Consider the following 20,855-nt stretch of genomic DNA (forward strand, 5'->3'; position numbering starts at 1 on the left):
CCAATTCTTTCTTTCACTGTTTTTCTCCAAACAGAAACAGCTCTTTGGAAACTTTTCATGGCACATTCCTTAAGCAATGAACCAGTGTCTACATAACTAAAAAATAAAGTAGCAAAATAAACGTGGGTCTCATGTAGCCATCCTGCTACTAAACTAGGGGTTGGTCACAGACCTGATACTGGAACCATTTTCAAAAACCCTTTCTGCAAATTAATCAAGAATCTGGAGGGAGTATGCTTTTAAGCGACCCCTCATATGCTTCTGAGAATTAAAAAGGGTATACTAAGTACCCACTGTGCCGCTGCACTATAATCCTATCCTGGAATCATCGTTGAAAAGCATATAAAAACATGATATTTAAAAATCAGTTCACACCATACTAGCTTTCTATTCATGATGAGTCATTTCATATTACATCAAGTATTGAGAATTATGATAATAATCTAAAATACAGTTCAAGTTATTAAATATTTCCACTATAGTTTTTTTAAATTTTGTACATATATTGAAAATATCGTTTTCTTGTGTGTCATAAAATATTCAAGTGGTAACCTCTGTCCTTAATCCAAAAATGAAATTGTATAGAAATGAGACAGTCAAGTGTTTTTCCACTTTGTAGACCTCAAAGGAATTATGGGTTGATTGATGGGAAGGTAGGAATAAGGTTAAACTTAATGACAAGAGTAATTCTGGCAGTTTTCCAAGTAATGCAAAATTACAGTTGATCCAAGAGCAGTGCTAACCTGACTGTTTTTCATGTGATGTTTATATAGAAAAAGTGGCAGTGGATTTATCCTTATTATTTCTAAGTTCTAGTAACCAATAAAATAAGAAAGAGAAAAACTGTAAATTACAACTGAACTGTCTAATGTATCTGGTTTCTTAAACTTTCTAGTCCTTATTTTCTCCTCTGAAATGTTCAGTCAACTATTATTCTTAAGGGGAAACAGGTAAGACATCAAAATTTCTTAGCAATTGGTAAATATGTAAGAGCTATTTTTCCCTGTTAATTTTTTGCAATTATTTTGCCTTAAGCATAAAGAACTAAATATATTGTCCTTGTAAACATTTCTGCATACATTCATTATAATGAGTTTATCTTCCTTGGTATATATATTTCTTGAAGTTCCTAAATTTATACTGCCTTCAGGGAATATATTAATTATACTTTATATTTTCTTTGAACACACTATCATACCTTGAAGTATTCCCATTCTTTTTCTTGTACCTTTTTTATATATTCACTTCTTACATCTTCCTAGAAAAAAACGTAAGATTTATGTAAGTGTACAATAATTTCTTGATCAGTATACATTGTGCCTAACCAATAAATTAACAGATAAAAGAAAGTTTTGATAACACAAAGTCATGAGCATCTAGACAACCCAAAAGCAGTTTAACAGACACAAAACTAAAATTACAAGTGAGCAAGCTTCTTTTATCATTCCTTCACAAATACTAGGGTTAGACATTAAAAGACACACACCTGCTAGATGTATAATTTATTAATTTTTCCACTAGTAATTACTATATGAATGAATGTACTACAATTATGTAAAATGAAAAAGACATATCCCAGACTGTTTCCTATATTTGAAAAATTGTGTGTGTGTCTATGTGTTTGTGTGTGTGTGTGTGTGTGTGTGTGTGTGTGTGTGTGTGTGTTTGTGTTTGTATGTCTTTGACACAAAGACACTAATTAGGGTTCTTTGTAGATGCATTCAGAAAAAGTACTTACTGGAGCATTGGAAAATCATGTCTGCGGCAACATGTATATGTCCTTAAATTTTTACAGTCTTCTCAGTTCAAATAATATGACCAGGACTGGTGATTGACTAGTATACAATATGTGAAACAAATAAAGTTAGTAAAGAAAACCCTGATAACTGATAGACATATGTAGCCATAAAAAGCACAAAGCAGTTTATCAGGCAAAAAGAGAAGGAAAAAAAAAAAGACGATGGTTGCTTGGGAAGAAAACGGGAAGGGGGAGGGGAAAAAGAGGGCAGGGTCAGGTATAGGAGGAGACAGGGACAATGTACAGCGGATCAGGAAATTGAACAGCAATGTCTAGCAATGGCAATGGGGACCAGAAAGTCCCAGATACTAGGAAAGCAAGAGGTTCTCAGAACCCAACAGGGGTGACATTAGCTAAAATGTCAAACAAAGGGGAGGGAGAACTTGTCAAGACCCTATCCAGAGATTAGACAAGGCTCCAGATTGGGGGAATGAGGCCACCCAATCATCTCCAAATTTTTATCCCAGAATTTCTCCTGTCTGAGGGAAGTACAGGGACAAAGTATAGAGCAGAGACTGAAGGAAAGTCCATCCAGAAACTTCCCCACCTGGGGATCCATTCCATATACAGACACCAAACCTAGATACTATGGCAGATGCCAAGAAGTGCTTGCTGACAGGAGCCTGATATAGCTGTCTCTGGAGAGGCTCTGCCAGAGCCTGACAAATACAGATGGGAATGTTCTCAGGCAACAATTGGACTGATCACAGGGACCCCAATGGGGGAGTTATGAAAAGGAGTGAAGAAGCTGAAGGGGTTTGCAACCCCATAGGAAGGACAGCATTATCAACTAACCAGCCCGTCCCCCTCCCTCCTCCCTCTCATGGACTAAACCTCAAACCAAAGTGTACAAATTGGGAGACCCATGACTCCAGCTGCATATGTAGTAGAGGATGGCCTTGTCTGTCATCAATGGGAAGGGTCAATGTGTAGGGTATTGCTAGGGTGGTGAGGTGGGAATGGGTTGGTGGGTATGTGTCAGGAGCCATAACAGAACAAGCTAATAGCTAGCAGATGATCATCCTGAGATGTCCAGCCTTGGATTATTATATAGTCTGCGACTGGTTCACCCTTATTAAGCAAGGCTGTAAGGGATTCAATTTAGGAAAGATCCCTGCTATTAATATGCTTTTCCCATTATTATTAAACACATAACAATCATTAAGTTATAGCATACCCCTTTAGAGCAGATCTCTACAGATCTATGAAGATGTACTGTCTTGTAGTGATGCTATATAGACATATAAATAACTTAAGTCTTAAGGATGATCCTATAAGAATTCCTAAACTTATAACTGATTATTAAGCTCTTTTATAGTGAGACTGCCATTAGGTCATTTCTGATAGCCAAAACTGCAAGGAGAACTTTGCCAGTCTCCCATATGTCACCAGTTAATTACTCTTAGATAGTAACCAGACTTTCTCTTACTCAGAGCACATTCCAAGAGGTTGTAAAGCAATTAACCAAAGGTTATGAAAAGGGAACCAAGGATTTTTTATAGGTGCTAGGACAGAGAATAAAGTATTTACTGGGTTTATCTATACAAAACTTCACTAATAACTTAGTTATGGTTTAAAACCTTCAGGGAACCTGTGGAGCTGAGACAGGTGATGGATGGTTAGCCAGATAATTACTCCTAAAGGATATGCATGTAAACATTCTCTGTTATAAACTTTTATTTCAGTTTATGATTTGACTTTTGGTATGAACTTGTGATGAACTTTGTAACATGTGATCATGTATTCTGAAAGATGTTTAAGTACTAAGGACAAAGATAGAAGTTACCTTCTATCTTCTTCTCTCTCTCTCTCTCTCCTCTCTCTCTCTCTCTCTCTCTCTCTCTCTCTCTCTCTCTCTCTCTCTCTCTCTCTCTCTCTCTTCTCCCTTCCATCTCTCTTTTTTCTCTCTTTCTCTCTTTGCCACTTAGGTCTTTCTGCTTTTTCTTTAGATTGCTTTCATAGGCCAATTTTAGTACTTAGCAATAAACATTATAATCACTTTTCTAGGTGTCCCTTTTTCTTCCTGCAACTTCCCACTAGCAGACTAAAAGTTAGAGCAGTTTCAGCTGAGATACTACAAAGTCTATTTACTTAATCCCTTGCTGTTTTAGGGAGAGATGCTAAGTGACAGAGACTGCAGTCTCTGGCTTCAGAAGATCACAGAAGGCAGGTTAGCTACAATAGCATAGTAACTTAGACTTAGATAGTAAACTTTTATTATACAGCAACCTTAAATATCTCATAAGACTTGGTCTTACTCCTGAATCTTGTAAGACCAAGTCTTACCCTCTGCTGCCTCAAGAAGAAAGAACCCCCCATGCAGGGGCTGGCTCTGGGCAGGTATCAGCACACCCTTATAGAAGCAGGGGGAGGGGTGGGAACAGGGATAAGGGGGTTTGTGGAGAAGAAACCAGTTAAAGGGGAATAACATTTGAAATGTAAATAAATAAAATATACAGTACAAGAAAGATGATCTTAGTTTTGGATAACCACTCAGGGAGGTCTACTTTGTGGAACACTTTATTTCCTGCTTTCAGCATTCATCCCCAGTTTGTATTTCTTAGCCTAGGGTTGAGACCCCATTTCCTTCACCTCATCCAAGGTAACATGTCTATTAGTTTCATTCGGGTTCAAGTTTTGTCCTGGCAGAAATATTAATGACTCTGCATGTTAAGCTTTCTTAACAGTTCTAGGACTTGTGATCTCACAGAAAACCTGTCCTTCTGGTTGTTACAGTCTTTCTGACCCCTTTTCTGCTATAACTTCTGAGTTTAGGTCATGGTCTCTGATAGTTAGCTATAAGAGTTTTGTTTCAAAGAGCATTCAATAGTCCTACCCAGATATTATACTTATGAGCTACAATAACAACCAGCACAGCGCAATATTTTTCTGACTGAAACAATGACACACATAGATGTTGGTAACCAACAGCTCATTAATTGGAATTAGGCCCTACTCAAAGAAAGAGAAAGCATGTCTGGTGTTGGAAATCTATCCAATCACCTGGGTCTAGTGAAGTGAATTTTAGTCGAGAATTTTAGACTAGAATCTACAACTGCCAGTTTACTGAAATAAATTATTAATTGCATTTTAATTATGTATTTCTATACTCACAGCGAAGTATAGACCTTTACCATTATCAAAGGAACATCTTGCAACATAGAAACCATCACAGAAAAACACAATTGTCCAAAATACAGAAAAAAGCAAAGTAGGATGCCTAGTCACAAACAATAAATCTACCCAGCTGTCCTGTCAAGCATTTCAACATTAATCAGCCAATACATTATAGGGTATATAAAAATAAACCCTTCCATTTACTTAAATAGATTGTAAACTAATGTAATTTAGATGTTATATACAACACTAATATTATTTCATTTCTTCTGTTAATTTTTCTCTTCGATCATAATGCACTTAGAACTAAGTCAATGAACATAATAGGGAATATGACTGTCTCTATATGATAACTCACTATTTGCACAATTTTATATATTTAAAATTACTGTCTTATTCATGATTTGCAGTAAATTTCTAAATTGTCAAATAAATGCAAATTTTATGTTATATAATGATTTTACTTCTGTTATGTTTTTTTAAATATTTATTTATTTTATTTATGTGAGTACACTCTTCCTGCTCTCTTCAGACACACCAGAAAAGGGCATCAGATCCCATTACAGATGGTGTGAGCCACCATGTGGTTGCTGGGAATTGAACTCAGGACCTCTGAAAGAGCAGTCAGGTGCTCTTAACAGTTGAGCCACCTCTACAGCCCTGTAATGTTTTAAAAAGACCTCATTAAACATATGAACATAAAAACAAATTTTTTAAACAGAAGAAGCATGTTCCATTCAATAATTCACATCACACTCTGTGATACAGCTTTAGGTCAATTTAAAATTAACATAATTCAAATGTAAGGAATTTGGTTTCATATATCATCATATACAAAAAGAAAATGTAAGTTATAAAATATAACATAGCTAATTTATCTTCTGAAACACAAGAATAGTGGGTAGTATATATTTATTTGTCTAATAAAAATATAATTGGCTAATTACTTGTAGTTGCCAATAAAATTGGATATATTAATATGTAATTCACAGATATGCCTCATTTTAATAAGTATTAATGAACATAAGCAACCATAATATAATTTAAAAATTAATTAATGGACATATATGTACCTCATTTTATTCACTACATATTTTAATTTGGTTGTTAGAAAATAAGCAAGTCACAAAGACTTGTGGGTAAAAGATGCTGTGCAGAGCTATTTAAATACTTAGTCTTTATATGAATATGAGTTAGTTTGGCAGCCTCTTCTGAAATGGTGCCTGTAATAATTCTCAGCATGAAGCAAACTTTGAATGAATTATGTTGGATGTGGCTTTCCTGACACTATTTCTCATACATAGATTGTGTTCTGTATAACTTCACAGAGTAGAATAACTAATGACCCCACTCACTTGGCCGTCCACTGAAATCACAAAACAGATGTTCACTATGAGCAGATGTCCAAGGTGACACACTAAACATATGCATCAGTGGAAATCCTAGATGCCCTGGCATGTGTGAGAAGAGCTGGTGGCACACCCAGGGTCTGCACTCAGCAGTGACTGTTCAGAGTAGGATTTCATTCATGTATTAGATAATGACATACTTCCACACTGCAACCCTTCACCTTGCCAAAGCCACATTCTTCCAAGAAAATGAAGGTAATGATAATCACAAATTTTAAATCCCCATGATCTCATTTTTATCGCATTTTTACAGAAATTAACAAATATGGGTCAGGAGTTTAGCTCGGTGAGAATCTTTCTTAAGCATGAAGAAATCCCTGGTTCAGATCTGAGACTGTAACAGCAAACATAACCGTAGCAGCATTAACAACAAGCATGAATAGAAGACTGTCAAATAGCCAAAGGATTGTATTTGCAAAATCATCTTCATCTTCATAATACATTATTTGCAGAGAGTATTTATGTGATCTTATATATTTGCATTTTTCTGAATGTACATATATGTATAATAAATAAAGAAATAGAGACCATATATAGGAGAGAGAGTGAGTGAGCATGGGACAAGTTATAGGAATGAGAGGGAAGGGAATATAATTTTAAAACTATACTCATGTATGAACTTCTCTAAAATAAGCAAGCAAATAAAATACAAGCACACATAAAATGTTTTTATGTTTATAGTGTTCTAAATCCTCAAACTAAAATCAAAGTGAAGGACAAACACTCATAACAAAAGCAGCTAAAGATGAAGTGTTTATTTGGCTCATAATTACAGAATAGCCCATCAATGAAGGAAAAGTTTATTCGAAAATAGTTTGGTTTTCATAAAATATATTCTGATTAATGTTTCCCTTCCTCTTAGACAGGAGGCAACAAGAAAACAAGGCCACCTAGACACAAGACTGCCATATATATGAACTCACAGGACTGTAGCAATGAGGACAGAATCTGTACAAAACCAAGCTAGATAGAGATTCAGTGCTGAGAGGGGAAATAGGCACATGCCCCATCCCTGACCTAAAAGCTATCTGTGACTGAAAACCACTCACAAAAAAAAAAATAACTTTGTCCTTTGACGTGTCACTAGGTACACAAACCATCTTCCAGGTAATTTAAGGTGACAGGAAGTTGAAACTGCTAGTCATATTACATCTACATCAGGAGCACAGAGAAGTGAATTAATACATGGATAGCACTGTTTATCCTTAGAGTCATCAGCCTGAGTCCTGGTCTGGGAAATGATGCCGCCAACATACAGCATGATCTTTCTACCCCAACTAAGCCAATTCATACACTTCCTCACTGGCAAAAGTCTAATCAAAACGATTCATTGTGACTCACTCTCCATTCTAGATGGTGGACATTAACCACTATCACTGTGCTTACTTGATTTGCGTTAATATTTTTTCTCTGTATAGTAAAGATAGGAATAGAGGTGTATTCATTTCACAGAAATATTTCGTTATCACAAGAGCTATTTTCTCATTGAATTGACTGCAATATTACATAAACATTACTGAGTTTTATATACCTGAGATTTCAGGTTTAGTTTACTATGTAGGTGGGTATATTGATGAACCTAGTGCACTGCCATTAAATATGTATGTGCCAGCATGAGATTTTGGTGCACACTGAGCTTGATAAGAAGTCTTGAAATTACAGACAAACCATACTCTTCTTTTTTCAGGCTTTATTTTGCTTTTTACAAAGCATACTCATTTCCACTGAATTTCCGCGCAACCTACCTCATTATTTTTATGGTTATTGCCAGTATAGAATCAGCTGTGTTTTCAAAGTAAAAATTACGGCAAATGTTAGAGATCCCTAATCACTATAAAAGTAGAGGCAGACCCTGGGGAGCAATAAAATCACTGTTTGAAAACTCAGTGATACAAAAACAGACTTTACTCTTCAAAACACAAGGAAAGTTTATTTTCCAAACAGCACAAAACTTGAAAGGATTTTTTTTTTCATATTGGAGTCATGTATCAATCTGTTCTGCTAGGAATATATCTGTGGTAAAAAAAAAAAAATGTTTTTCATTTTCCCTGCATTTGCAAAGAAACACTGAATGTATTTAAGCACATATATTCACATATTAAATAAATAAAATTAATGTATTTTAAGGAAGTTTAATTCTCAAACTTCTCTGGTTTTATAAATCCTTTTGCAGTGCTTTTCTTATTTGTACTTGGTCATTTGCTCTCACCCTTTCCAATCCCTCATCCCTCTTTTATGTTAATGGAGCTGTTACTGCTGAGCTACCTTGGTAGGTTGTGAGACTGAAACAAGATTTTATTTCAATGTACTTAATAGATTAAAAAGTGGAAATAAAGCAAAATGGAAAATATGAGGATACTGGAAAAGTGAAAACTGATGTAGAAACTTTTAAAATTCATTTCACATGTGCAGGAGGAAGCCAAGCAGAGTGTAGAGCCTTCGTTATGAATGTGATCTTCTACTAATAAGTTTTAAAGTCCGTATCCTTCCGTTTGGTCCTGGTTAATTCAACTCTCATTCATGATGAGAATCAAGTAAAATGGGATATGTACTTAAGCAAACTAGACCTCAAGTATTTACCTGAAAACACTGGAAGAAGAAAAAATTAAAAATGAGAATACTTTTCAAGAATCTACATAAGTAAAAGGGCTTGTTCTGAATAAGTCAAGAAACAGAAAAAAAAAATTTTTTGAAGTCTAAACCCAAATATTAGCCATTTGAAACAGTGTTTTATAATAGGAAAAAATACTATATTGTATTATAGTACTTCTATGCATCCACTGTCAGACACTAGCATAGCAAGTTCAATGTGCAAGTTGTCAGTTTGATAACAAAAATATAAATTTATACTACCAGGTTTCTCAGAAAGGCAACAAAAAGATTTGGGGAAAGAATACTTGGATTTTAATGTTTCAAGACAGGAAATTAAACAAATAAATGTTAATTCTCATTATAAGACATATTATCAGATTATGATAATTTTTATATTTAAACTTTACACAGCCTTAAATGCAATACTTAAACTTAGATATTTGGCTTAAAGAATTTATTTTATTTTGACAATTACCAACAAAATATCAATCAAGTGTTACTGTAAAATGTGGTTCTAAATTTTGATTCACGTTTGATTAATATTTACATCATGCTAATGTCTGAAATGAAATCTGCATAATGAGGAAGGTATTGCTTCTGCACTTAAGCAAACTTCATTGTAGCTGATGGAATGGGTAATCATAAAGACTTGAAGAACACTTTGAAATTACATGCAAATGCTGAACCACCATGGCAGATGAGTTCCATTAAGGGACAGTGCTCCAAGCATTAGAAACAGCTTCAAAGAAGAAGCTCACAGGCTTGAAACTCAGTGGAACACAGGGCAATTGAAAACCAAGGCAAAGGTACAAATGCATGAAATAAGATCATGGGATTGGAGAATTTGGGAGAAATCCCTCTTTAATACCATGTAAGTAACAGGTGATGGAAGTAGATTGAGAAAGTTGTAGGGACTTTAGCATGAATAAATCACTATTTACTTAGACATCAATACCTACGTGTCTCTATGCATGCCATATTCATATTTATGTCTATATATGGTTTGGTTTATATTTGCATCTGTATAGCCATCTCAGGCTTCCTTGTTAAAGGCCTCTGTTATCTAAAACAGATGTCACAAAGCTGGTGCTTTAATGGGCTCTTCCTGGTATTTTTCTATTATGTAACACATATAAGGCTAATGGACTGAGCATACATTTTGCTCTCAAAAAGATTGTGACCAAGCTATGATAGAGATTGACAAGCAAGAATTGCCAACAAATATGTTTATCCACACATGCAGAAGGAAATGCAGAGAGTGATCTTTTACTTTGAGAGTCAGAAAACTCAGGCTGTTGCAAATGACACTAGGCTCGACTATGAAGAATGAGTATATGCCACAGGTACAAAAGTAAAATGAAAATAATGATCCTGTTTTGGGATCCATTGTTTTGAACTTTATATAAAGTAATAAATATAAAACACTGACTTTATCTGCATTTGCTGATGAATCAAGGAATTGTCTTATTTCAGGAAGACTGAATTTAGAGCCTTGTCATCATCAGTCCGTCCCCAAGTATCATGCAATTTTATCCTAAAATCTATTGTTAAATGTACTAAAGAAATTCATTTTTTATTTTAATTACCTCATTCTAAGACATTAAGACAAACATTATTCTTGACCTCTTTAAAAGCCCACTAAAGACTAAAAATTAAATATTTAGGCCCATTAGGTTGTGATTGTGCATATTTTAATAGTGTTTGTAAAAATATCATCTTTCCTCAGCTGTAATACCCAAAGCATTTCTTTCATCGTACTTTTTAATTTAGTATAATTAAAATTATAAATATCATATTGTTTCAATGTTATGGGCTACTTTACAATTTAAATTACTTTGTCACTGGATGAGAATTGGAGAACTATAAAATTCATATTTATTTTTATTGATGACTAGAGTTATAATAAATTTTATGTGAAGAACAATTTTGTTCTTTTTGGTGGTCTTAAATTGTATTGCTTTTCAGCTTAGTATCCGTTTCTGCTCACAGCTAATGTGTGATCAAAAATATTGAAGTTAACATTTGCCTGGTTTTATATTAATCACCATGCCAATAAAAATGTATACTATCCCTTTAATGAATGCTATGTACATCAGTATCTATGTCTGTATCTATGAAATACAGTCATCCATTCTTTCAAAAATATAATGCCTATTACAGAGGATTTAAACACACAAAATCTCAACATTTTCCAAACCAGAGACTACACTTAAAATCAAATAAAATAGAGAGAAAATTTCCAGTCGGTTTAGCTGTTACTGAATTGACTTGAGGGTTAAGCCTTTAAGGTTCATGCCCTTTTACTTTACAATGCAATCCTTTACAACTCTGTCTCATCTCCAATGCTAGATAGCATCTCTGTCTAAAGCCATTGCTCTAAGGGAAGAGGCAGGGATCTCTATAGCCTGGACTCTCTGGGGATGCTGAATAATTTTAACATGGTATAAGTTTGTCCTAGTTACATTGTTGTTTATGCTTTTAAAAAATGATTGTGCTAGAATTTTGCATTGAAAAGTAGAAAGTTGAGTAATAAGCTAGTAGTGTTGGCTTTAAAATATAAGCAAGCTGTTAAAGTTTTTGAAATCTAAAACCTTTCCATGGCCTCTGGGTACATTGCCTTGGCTCCTCTGAGATTGTCCAGATGTGACAGATGCATGAATCCCACTGAGCTGATCTTTATCCTGGAGGAAATCCAGAATGCTCTTGCCAGATTAAGGTGAACAAATGCATTTAGTCATACATTACATACTACTTGAAGTCCAGAAGCAGTAATGAATCTTTTGCCTTGTTTATTTATATTTTATATCTATGTGACAACACCCATTATGAAGTGCCACAGGGCAGATGTATCATGAAAAATAAACAAAATTCTAAGAGCCAGAAGTCATTTTTAATTAACATATCAATTAGGAAAGCTTCTCCAAACAGATGTCCTTTGCTTTGTGCCGAGTCATTCAATTTGCTGCCAGTTCAAGAGCAAAATTAAAATAAAATAGTTCAATAGACTAAAAGCTTTGAATAGTGTGCAAGAAAGAAGACTCTGGTTATGGGTTGTGATTCTCTCTCTCTCTCTCTCTCTCTCTCTCTCTCTCTCTCTCTCTCTCTCTCTCTCTCTGTGTGTGTGTGTGTTTGTGTGTGTGTGTAGAGTATCAAAAGTTTGTGTCATAGAGATACACCGAAATTTCCTTATTGTACATAAATTAATCTTGATGCTTAGTTTGGAAGTAGTCCCAAACCTAACTATGTATATAAATAAAAAGCTGTGCCACTCAGGTAACTTTACTTTATGTATACATCTCTACAAAACCTATCTTTAGGACCATCCATTGTTTATGACCACATTTTGAGTAGTATAGCATTCTAGCCCTGTTTCAATGGCTTAAAGAATTCAAAGACTGGTTAGATTAATGCCATAGAGATTTGATGAATAGGTTTTCCAGTTCTCTGATGTAGTTAATGGAAGAGACTCTTGCTATCTTATTACAAATCTTTGGTTCTAAAAGCAGCACATTCTAAAAGAAGCTGATTCTAAAAACACCATTGTTTCAATACAATGTCAACTTACATTTAAGGCTAATTTAAAGAAAAATCTACACTTTCATTTCTGAGATTCTGAATGTTTCTTCATAAGCCAAGCACCTGGCAGAGAAAATAAGATGCGTTTGACTAGAATAGGCTACTTAACACATGTTTGATGAGTCAGATAAGACAAATATTTTTAAAAATATGAATATAAGGGTTATCAATGGATAATGGTGAAAATTTGGAATGTTTCCAAACTGGGATAAAAGTCATTGGTTTTACTGTTGTATTAGTGGTGATATAATTTCTTATGATAAAGCCCATCTCCAATACTGCAACTAAAAATAAAGACTGCAACATTAAAACTCTGTTTCTTTGTTTGTTTGTCTGTTTGGTTGGTTGGTTGTTTTGTTTTGCTGGTTGATTTTGAGGCAGGATTTCTTTTTGTAGTTCTGGCTGTCCTGTAGTTCACTACATAAACTGAGGTGCCCTTAAAGTCACAAAGATCCTTTTATTTCTGCCACTTGAGTGCTGGGATTAAAGATGTGTGCTGCCATGACTGATCAACATTTGAAATCTTGTCTTTTAAGACATGAAAAAGTTCACGTGCTCCAAACCTCCAACATGTTCTTATAAGGTTGGAAATGTGTCTCAGCAGTTAATAGTACCTGCTGCTTTTCTAGAGGACTTGGCTTTGGAGGTAAGTACCCATGTGGCAATTCTTAATTGTCTGTGACTGCAGTTCCAGGAGACTCAATGCATTAGTGAACCTGTATTTATGTTGAGGTCTTTGATCCACCTAAACTTGAGTTTTGTGCAGGTTGGTACTATGGGCCTACTTGCATTCTTCTACATATAGATATCCAGTTAATCCATTTGCAGAAGATGCTTTCTTTTTCCATTGAATGCTTTTGGCTTCCTTATCAAAAATGAAGGGTCTGTGGGTATATGAGTTTATTTCTGGGTCTCCCATTTGATTCCATCGAACAAATAGTCTGTTTCTTAAGAAAAAGAAATCTGTTTTTGTTTTTTGATATTTTGTTTTGTTTACTATTGCAGCTTTTGTTACTATTGCTCTGCAGTACAGCTTTAAAGCAGGAACAGTGAATGGTGATACCTTCAGAAGTTCTTTCATTGTAGCTTTAGCTATTGTGTGTTTTCATTTTTTCTTAAAAAGTTTAGAAGTGCTATTCAAAATTTGTGAAAAATTGTGTTGGTATTTTGATGAGAATTACATTGAATCTGTAGACTGCATTTGATAAGAAATTATCTGTTGATATGATGCTTATGATATTATGTTAATTCTACCAATCCATGAGCATGGGGGATCTTTCTTTTTTTGTTGGATATTTTATGTATTGATATTTCAAATGTTATCACCTTTCCCCCCTCTCACAAGCTCCCTCCCCCTGCTTCTCTAAAGATGCTCCCATTCCCACCCACCAAATCTCACCTCTTCAACCTGGAACTCCCATACACTAGGAAAAAAGAGCCTCGGCGGGACCAAAAACTTCTCATCCTACTGATGCTAGACAATGCCATTTTCTGCTGCATATGTGGCTGGAGCCATGGTTCCCTTCATGTGTACTCACTGGTTGGTTTTTTAGTCCCTGGAAGCTCTGGGGGATTTGGTTGGTTGATATTGTTGTTCTTCAAATTGGGTTGCAAACTCCTTCAGCCCTTCAGTCCTTTCTCTGGTTCCTTCATTGAGGTCCCCATGCTTACTCCAAAGGTTAGCAGCAAGCATCCTCATCTCTATCAGTAAGGCTCTGGCATATAGATTTTTCACTTGATTGGTTATATTTATAGCAAGATATTTTGTATTATTTGTGCCTATTATTAAAGGTCTTTTGCCCCTTCTTTTTAAGTCCTTTTATCATTTGTTTACTAATTTCTTTGACTTAATTTTTTCATCAGTCATTTTGCTGAAGTTGTTGGTTAACTATAGGTGTTCTTTTGTACATTTTTAGGGTTGTTTATATAAACTGTAATACCATCTGCAAAAAGGAAGATAGTTTGACTTCTTCCTTTCTAACTTTTTATCCCTTCGATCCCTTTTTATTATCTTATTGCTTTAGCTAGAACACAGGGAGATTGGGCATCCTTTCCTTGTATCTAATTGTAGTAAAATTGCTTTAAGTTTTTGTCTATATATGTTGATGTTGGCTGTCTGCTTGCTGTCTATTGCCTATAATTTATTTAGGTATAGTGTGTCTTGTAGCAGTGATCTATCCAAGATTTTTAACATAAAGGAATATTGAATTTGTCAAAGGCTTTTTACAGCATCTGATGAAATTGGTCTTTTTTTTTTTTTCCTGTTTGTTTGTATGGTGAATTACAATGATAGATTTTCCTATATTGAACTATTTCTGCATCCCTGGGATGAAGCCTATTTGATCATGGTGGATGATATTTTTGATGTATTCTTAGATTTGTTTTGTGAGTATTTTATTGATTAAACTTTCATCAATGTTAATAAGAAAAATTGGTCTTAACATCTTTTTCTGTTGAGTGTGTGGTTTAAGTTGCAGGGTGAGTATAGCCCTATAGAATCAGTTTAATAATATCCCTCTGTTTCTATTTTTATTAATTATTTGATTAATTAACATCCCCCAAAACTGTTCCCCTTCCTGGTCACTTCATTTATCCTCTACTTCACCTCTGAGAGGGTGCCCCCTTTGCTGTGTATCTATGCCTCACCCTTAACATCAACTCCCTATAGGATTGGGCACATCCTCACCACTGAGAAGGCCAGACCCTCAAACTAGCCCATGTATGCTCTGTGTTGGAGGCTCAGTATCTGTGAGCTCCAAGGACTCCAAGTTATTTGACACTTTTAGTTTTCCTGTGGGGTTGCAACCCCATTTGGTTCTAATACTCCTTACCCTAACTCTCCATAGGCTTCCTTGACCTCCATCCTATTCTTTTGTGTGGGTACCCTCATTTGTCACAGTCATCTGCTAGGTAGAGCCTCTTAGAGGAAAGTACATGCTAGGTTACTGTCTGTAAGCACAAAAAAGCATCAGTAACCCTACCAGGAATTGGTGCTTGCCTATGGGATGGACCCCTAGTTGAGTGGGTCATTGGTCAACTATTCCTTCACTCTATGCTCCATTTTTATCCCTTTATCTTCTTCAGATAAAAAAAAAAATTGGGGTCAAAAATTTTGTAAGTGGATTGGTATCCCCATACCTCTACTAATGTCCTGGCAGATACTGGAGAGGGTCTGTTGATGTTTCATATCCCCACTGTTGGGCATTTTGGCTAAGGTCACCCACATTGATTCATGGGAGCCTTTCCCATCTAAAATCTCTGGGAATCCCTAGAGATTACCCCAGCTCCCACCCCCAGAAGCTGCATATTTCCATTCATAGCCCTGGCTCTCTGGTTCTGTCTCTCTCCCCATACAACATTCTGTCCCCTTATTACCTTCCCCCTCTCCTCTCCTCTCCTCTCCTCTCCTCCCGAAATCCCTGCTTCCTCTGCCTCCAGTGACAATTTTGTTCCATTCTAAGTAGGATTTAAGCATCTTCACTTGATCCTTCTTTCTTCTTTAGCTTCTTTGGGTTAGTGGGGGTAAATTGTGGTTATTCTGTACTTTATGGCTATTATCCACTTATCAGGGAGTACATAGCACGCATGTCCTTTTGTGTCTGGGTTACTTCACTCAGGATGATATTTTCTAGTTCCATCCATTTTCCTGAGAAATCCATATGTACTTGTTTTTAATAGCTGAGGATTGTTTAAATGAACCTCATTTTTTGTATCCATTCTAGAGTTGAAGGAGATCTGGGTTGTTTCCAGCTTCTGGCTATTACAAATAAGGCTGCTGTGAACATGCTGGAGCACACGCCCTCATGATACTGTGGATCATCTTTTAGGTATATGCCCAGTAGAAGTATATCTGGGTCTTCCCTTAGGACTATTTTGTTTTCTGAGAACCCACCAGATTGATTTCCAGAGTGATTGTACAAGTTTACCGTCCCTCCAGCAATGGAGGTATGTTATACATTTTCCATATCCCTGACAACATGTGTGGTCACTTGACTTTTTAAATCTTAGCCATTCTGATTGGTGTAAGATAGTATCTCAGACTTGTTTTGATCTGCATTTCCCTGATGAATAAGGGATATTTAGCTAACTGAACATTTTTTAAGTACTTCTTGGTCATATTAGATTCCTCCACTGAGAATTTTCTCTGTTGAAATCTCTACCCCATCTTGTAATTGGATGCTTTCATGTTTTGGAATCTAATATCCTGAGTTCTTTATATATTTTAAATAGTATCCCTTTGTTACGTGTAAAATCAGTGAATATCTTTTCCTAATCTGTGGTTACATGTTTGTCAGAGTTTTTTGCCTTAAAAAAATCTTTTCAGTTTCAAAAGTTTCTCAAATGTGATCTCAAAGTCTGAGCCACTGGTGTTCTTTTTGTTCAGGAAGTTTTTTTACTGTGCCAATGCATTCAAGATTATTTCCCACTCTCTCTTCTTTGAGATTCACTATCTGTAGTTTCATGTTGAGGTTCTTAAACCACATGTACTTGAGCTTTGTGCAAAATGGTATATAAGGATCATTTTGCACTCTTCTATAAGCATATCACCAATTAGACTAGAATGATTTCTTGAAGATGTTTTCCTTTTACTACAGTATAGTTTTGCTTTCATTGTCAAACATCAAGTGTCAATAGTTGTGTGGGTTTGTTTCTGTGTCTTCAATTGCATTTTACTGATCACCTGTCTGCCTCAATGCAAATTTCCTGCATTTTTTTAAAATCACTATTGCTTTGTAGTACGGCTTGAGGTCACAGATGTTGATTCCCCTGGAAGTTCTGTTATTGTTGAGAACTGTTTACACTGTCCTGGGTTTGTGTTTTCCATATGAGATTTACAATTGCTCTTTCCATGTCATTTGTGTTGGAATTTTTATGGCTATTTCATTGAATCTGTACTGAATTTTTGCTATGTTAACCATATTGATCCATGTACATGGGAGATTTTTAAATCTTCCGAGGTCTTTGATTTCTTTCTTCAGACACTTGAGGTTTTTGTCATGCAGGTCTTTCCCTTGCTTGACTAGAGTTACCCCAAGATATTTTATACTACTTGTGGCTACTGTTATGGATGTTGTTCCCTTAGTATCTTTCTCAAATCTTGTATCATTTGTGTAAAATGCTACTAACACCTTTGACTTTACATTGGAACCAGCCATTTTGCTTAATTGTGCTTATCAGCTGTATGGGTTCTCTGGTAGAATTTTTGAGTGACAGTTTTATACAATTACATTACCCATGAAGAATGATATGTTGACTTCTTCCTTTCCAATCCGTATCCTCTTGATCTCCTTTTGATGTATAATTGCTATACTAGAACTTCAAGAATTATACTGAAAATGATAAAGAATAGGCAGCCTTGTCTTGTCTCTGATTTTAGTGGGGTTACTTCAAGTTTCTCTCTGTTTAATTTGGTATTGTCTATTGGCTTGATGTACACTAGTTTTATTAAGTTTAAGTATGTGCCTTGTATTTCTGATCTCTCCAAGAGTTTTAAAAAGAAAAGATGTTAAATTTTTGCTTAAGACATTTTCAGCAAGCATCTAATGAAATGATCATGTGACTCTTATATTCAGTTTGATCATATAGTTGAGTATATTGATGGATATTTATAATTTGGACCATCTCTGCACCCCTGTAATGAAGCCTATTTGATCATGGTAAAAGATGTTGTTGGTGTGTACTTGGATTCAGTTTGCAATGATTTTATTGTATATTTTTGTGTCAATGTTAATAAGTGAAATGGCTCTAAATTTCTCTTTATTGTGTCTTTGTGTAATTTAAGTATCAGAGTAACTGTGGCCTCATAAAATGCATTAGGTAGTGTTCTGTCTACTTCTACTTTGTAGACTAGTTTAATAAAGGGATGTTGGTATTGCCTTTTGAAAATCTGGTAGAATTCTTCACTAAAACCATCTGGCTCTGAGCTTTTGTATGTGGTGAGGGAAGAGTTTTAATGACAACTTTTCTTTCCCTAGGAGTTATGGGACTGTTTTCATAGTTGCCTGATCTTGACTTTGCTTTGGTATGTGGCATCTATCTGCAACATCATCCATTTCATTTAGATTTTCCAGTTTTGTTTAGCATAGGCTTTTGCTTAAGACCTAATGCTTTTCTGAATTTCTTCAGTTTCTGTTCTTATGTCTCCCTATTCATTTCTGACTTTTAAAATTTGGATAATCTCTCTGAATCTTTTAGTTATTTTGGCTAAGGATTTTTTTTATCTCGTTGATTTGCTCAAATACCTAGCTTTTGAATGTGTTGATTCATTGTATTGTTCTCTTTGTATTACTCGATTGGTTTCAGCCCTGAGTTTGACTATTTCCTGCCATCAATTATCCTTGGGTGTGTTAGCTTCTTTATATTCTAGAATTTTTGGGTATGCTATAAAAGTATTAGTATGAGATCTTTCCAATTTGTTTGTGAAGGCACTCTGACTTTTTCTCTTAGCAGTGCTTTCATTGTTTCCCATAAGTTTCTGTATGTTTTGCCTTCATTTTCATAGAAAATGTTTACATGAGCTAAAAAATAAATCTCTAAAACCAAATGAAGTTTACCAACTCAAATTAGAAGCATATAACCGGAAGAGAAAAAAATCCAGAAAGCATGTGTATGCAAAGCAAAATAAGACTATTGAAAACCAAAGATTGAAATGGGTCTCAGTGCTAGACTAAGAATAATGAATAACTAATACCTATTGAAAGAGATAGTGTGTCCCAAGCATGAGTCCCCTATTGGTTATGCAATAAAAATGCTGAATCCATGAATTCACAATAATACTAAACATACTTAGAGAGCTGTATTTACATAGTCATACATATATGCACATATATGAAACCAAACCAAGCAAGTAAAGTGACTATCAACTTCAAAATGAGTGGAAATGGGAAATGGAATTGATATGAGGCAGTAAAACAGAGTTTATACGTAAAGAAGGGGTAGAGGGAGTATTGTAACTATATTTTTATAAAATTTTGAAATTATAAATATTATTTTTAAATGTGAAAATCTATCATAGTAGGTTATTTTGTGGATGTCAATAAGTTAATTAATACTACTAACGAAATGTTAATTCAAAAAATGAAAAGAAAATTGATAATGTAAGAACAAAAAAAGAGCAAAGTAGGATGATTAGCTTGGCCAATCAGGAAAAAATTATAGAAAAGTTAAGGCATCACACTCATCAATATAAATATAAAGAATATGAATATAAAGCAAATACAACAGAAATCTTATGTTTGTACATTTAATCATTTGATTTATAGCAATTGTGGTATTGTATTTAGTGGGAACAATCACAGGAGAGTTATTAAGAAGGACCTTCACATCACACCACAAACAATAGTCTATATCTATTTTCAGATCAGTTGACAGGTAAAAATATATAGCAATTCAGGTTACACCTTGGAATGCTGACTTAGAATGGGATGTATACACAAGTTGGTCTTCCCCTTACCAACACAGAAAGACATTTGGCTATAAATGAGCTTCTAGTTATGAAGGCAAATAAGCTATGTATAAAATTTATTTAGGGTAAATAAGTAAAAAGACTTTCAAGTCTGTGGGAAAATGCGTATCAGTGCAAATAAAGTGTATCAAACTTACAGATGTATGCTACTTAGGCATATCATTTGTTCTCTACATTTTGACTGTGTTAGAATAGAGTCAACAAAATGATGCTAGCTTTTGTGAAGTACCCGAATAGATGCCCCAAGGAATGGAAAATTTTAGTAGTTTCATAGCTGTTATAAAAGAGCATAGTGATGAAGACAGAATTAAAGATGAGTGCATGATTACTAATACGTTGCCATAGTAAACAGTTTTGTTATATTTGTTTGCGTTGAGCACAGATATGGACGGCTTAGAGTGCAGAATCCAGGCTTGTCTCTACCAAATTGGAAGATGGGCTTGGCACATTTTTCTACTCAGCATTTAAAAATAATCTATCTGAAGAACAATCATTAATGAGCACGCAAAAATTTTGAGGGGAAAGGAAGTTACTTCAAACCTTATCCTGAAAATACATGAAATATTTTAATTAGAGACTTCTTCTAAATCCCTTTCTGTACAAATTTCCAACCTAAAATGTTCTCCTTAATCTATGTTATTGTCTTTAACTATCTTGAAAATGTCTGATCCTCCCAATAGATCAGATACGCCATATTGCCAGCAAAGGTGGAAAGAAAAATCCACATTGCATTCCCAGCTAGATACCCAGTCTCTTCAAGTCTTTCCTATCGTTGTCAATCTGGGAAAATGTTACACATTTCCTACATTAAAAGAATTGTGCCTTTTCTTGAATGTATATAATATAGACATAATAATATATTCTTATATGATAAAAATGCATTATTATGTAGATATAT

The 20,855-nt window shown here is 34.9% G+C and overlaps 1 protein-coding gene across 1 annotated transcript in view; it reads right to left on the reverse strand.

The window, feature by feature from the left end:
* The window catches only part of CNBD1 (cyclic nucleotide binding domain containing 1), a gene marked incomplete at both ends in the record, with an annotated part of 312,854 nt that overhangs the window by 12,061 nt on the left and 279,938 nt on the right, over positions 1 to 20,855 (reverse strand). Inside the window, one exon of the mRNA XM_080938558.1 lies at positions 1,199 to 1,258. Within this exon, the coding sequence (XP_080794684.1) occupies positions 1,199 to 1,258 (60 nt within the window). The remainder of the gene's footprint in view (positions 1 to 1,198; positions 1,259 to 20,855) is intronic.

Source organism: Micromys minutus (assembly GCF_963924665.1).
Source record: "Micromys minutus genome assembly, chromosome: 26".
Lineage (NCBI taxonomy): Eukaryota > Metazoa > Chordata > Mammalia > Rodentia > Muridae > Micromys > Micromys minutus.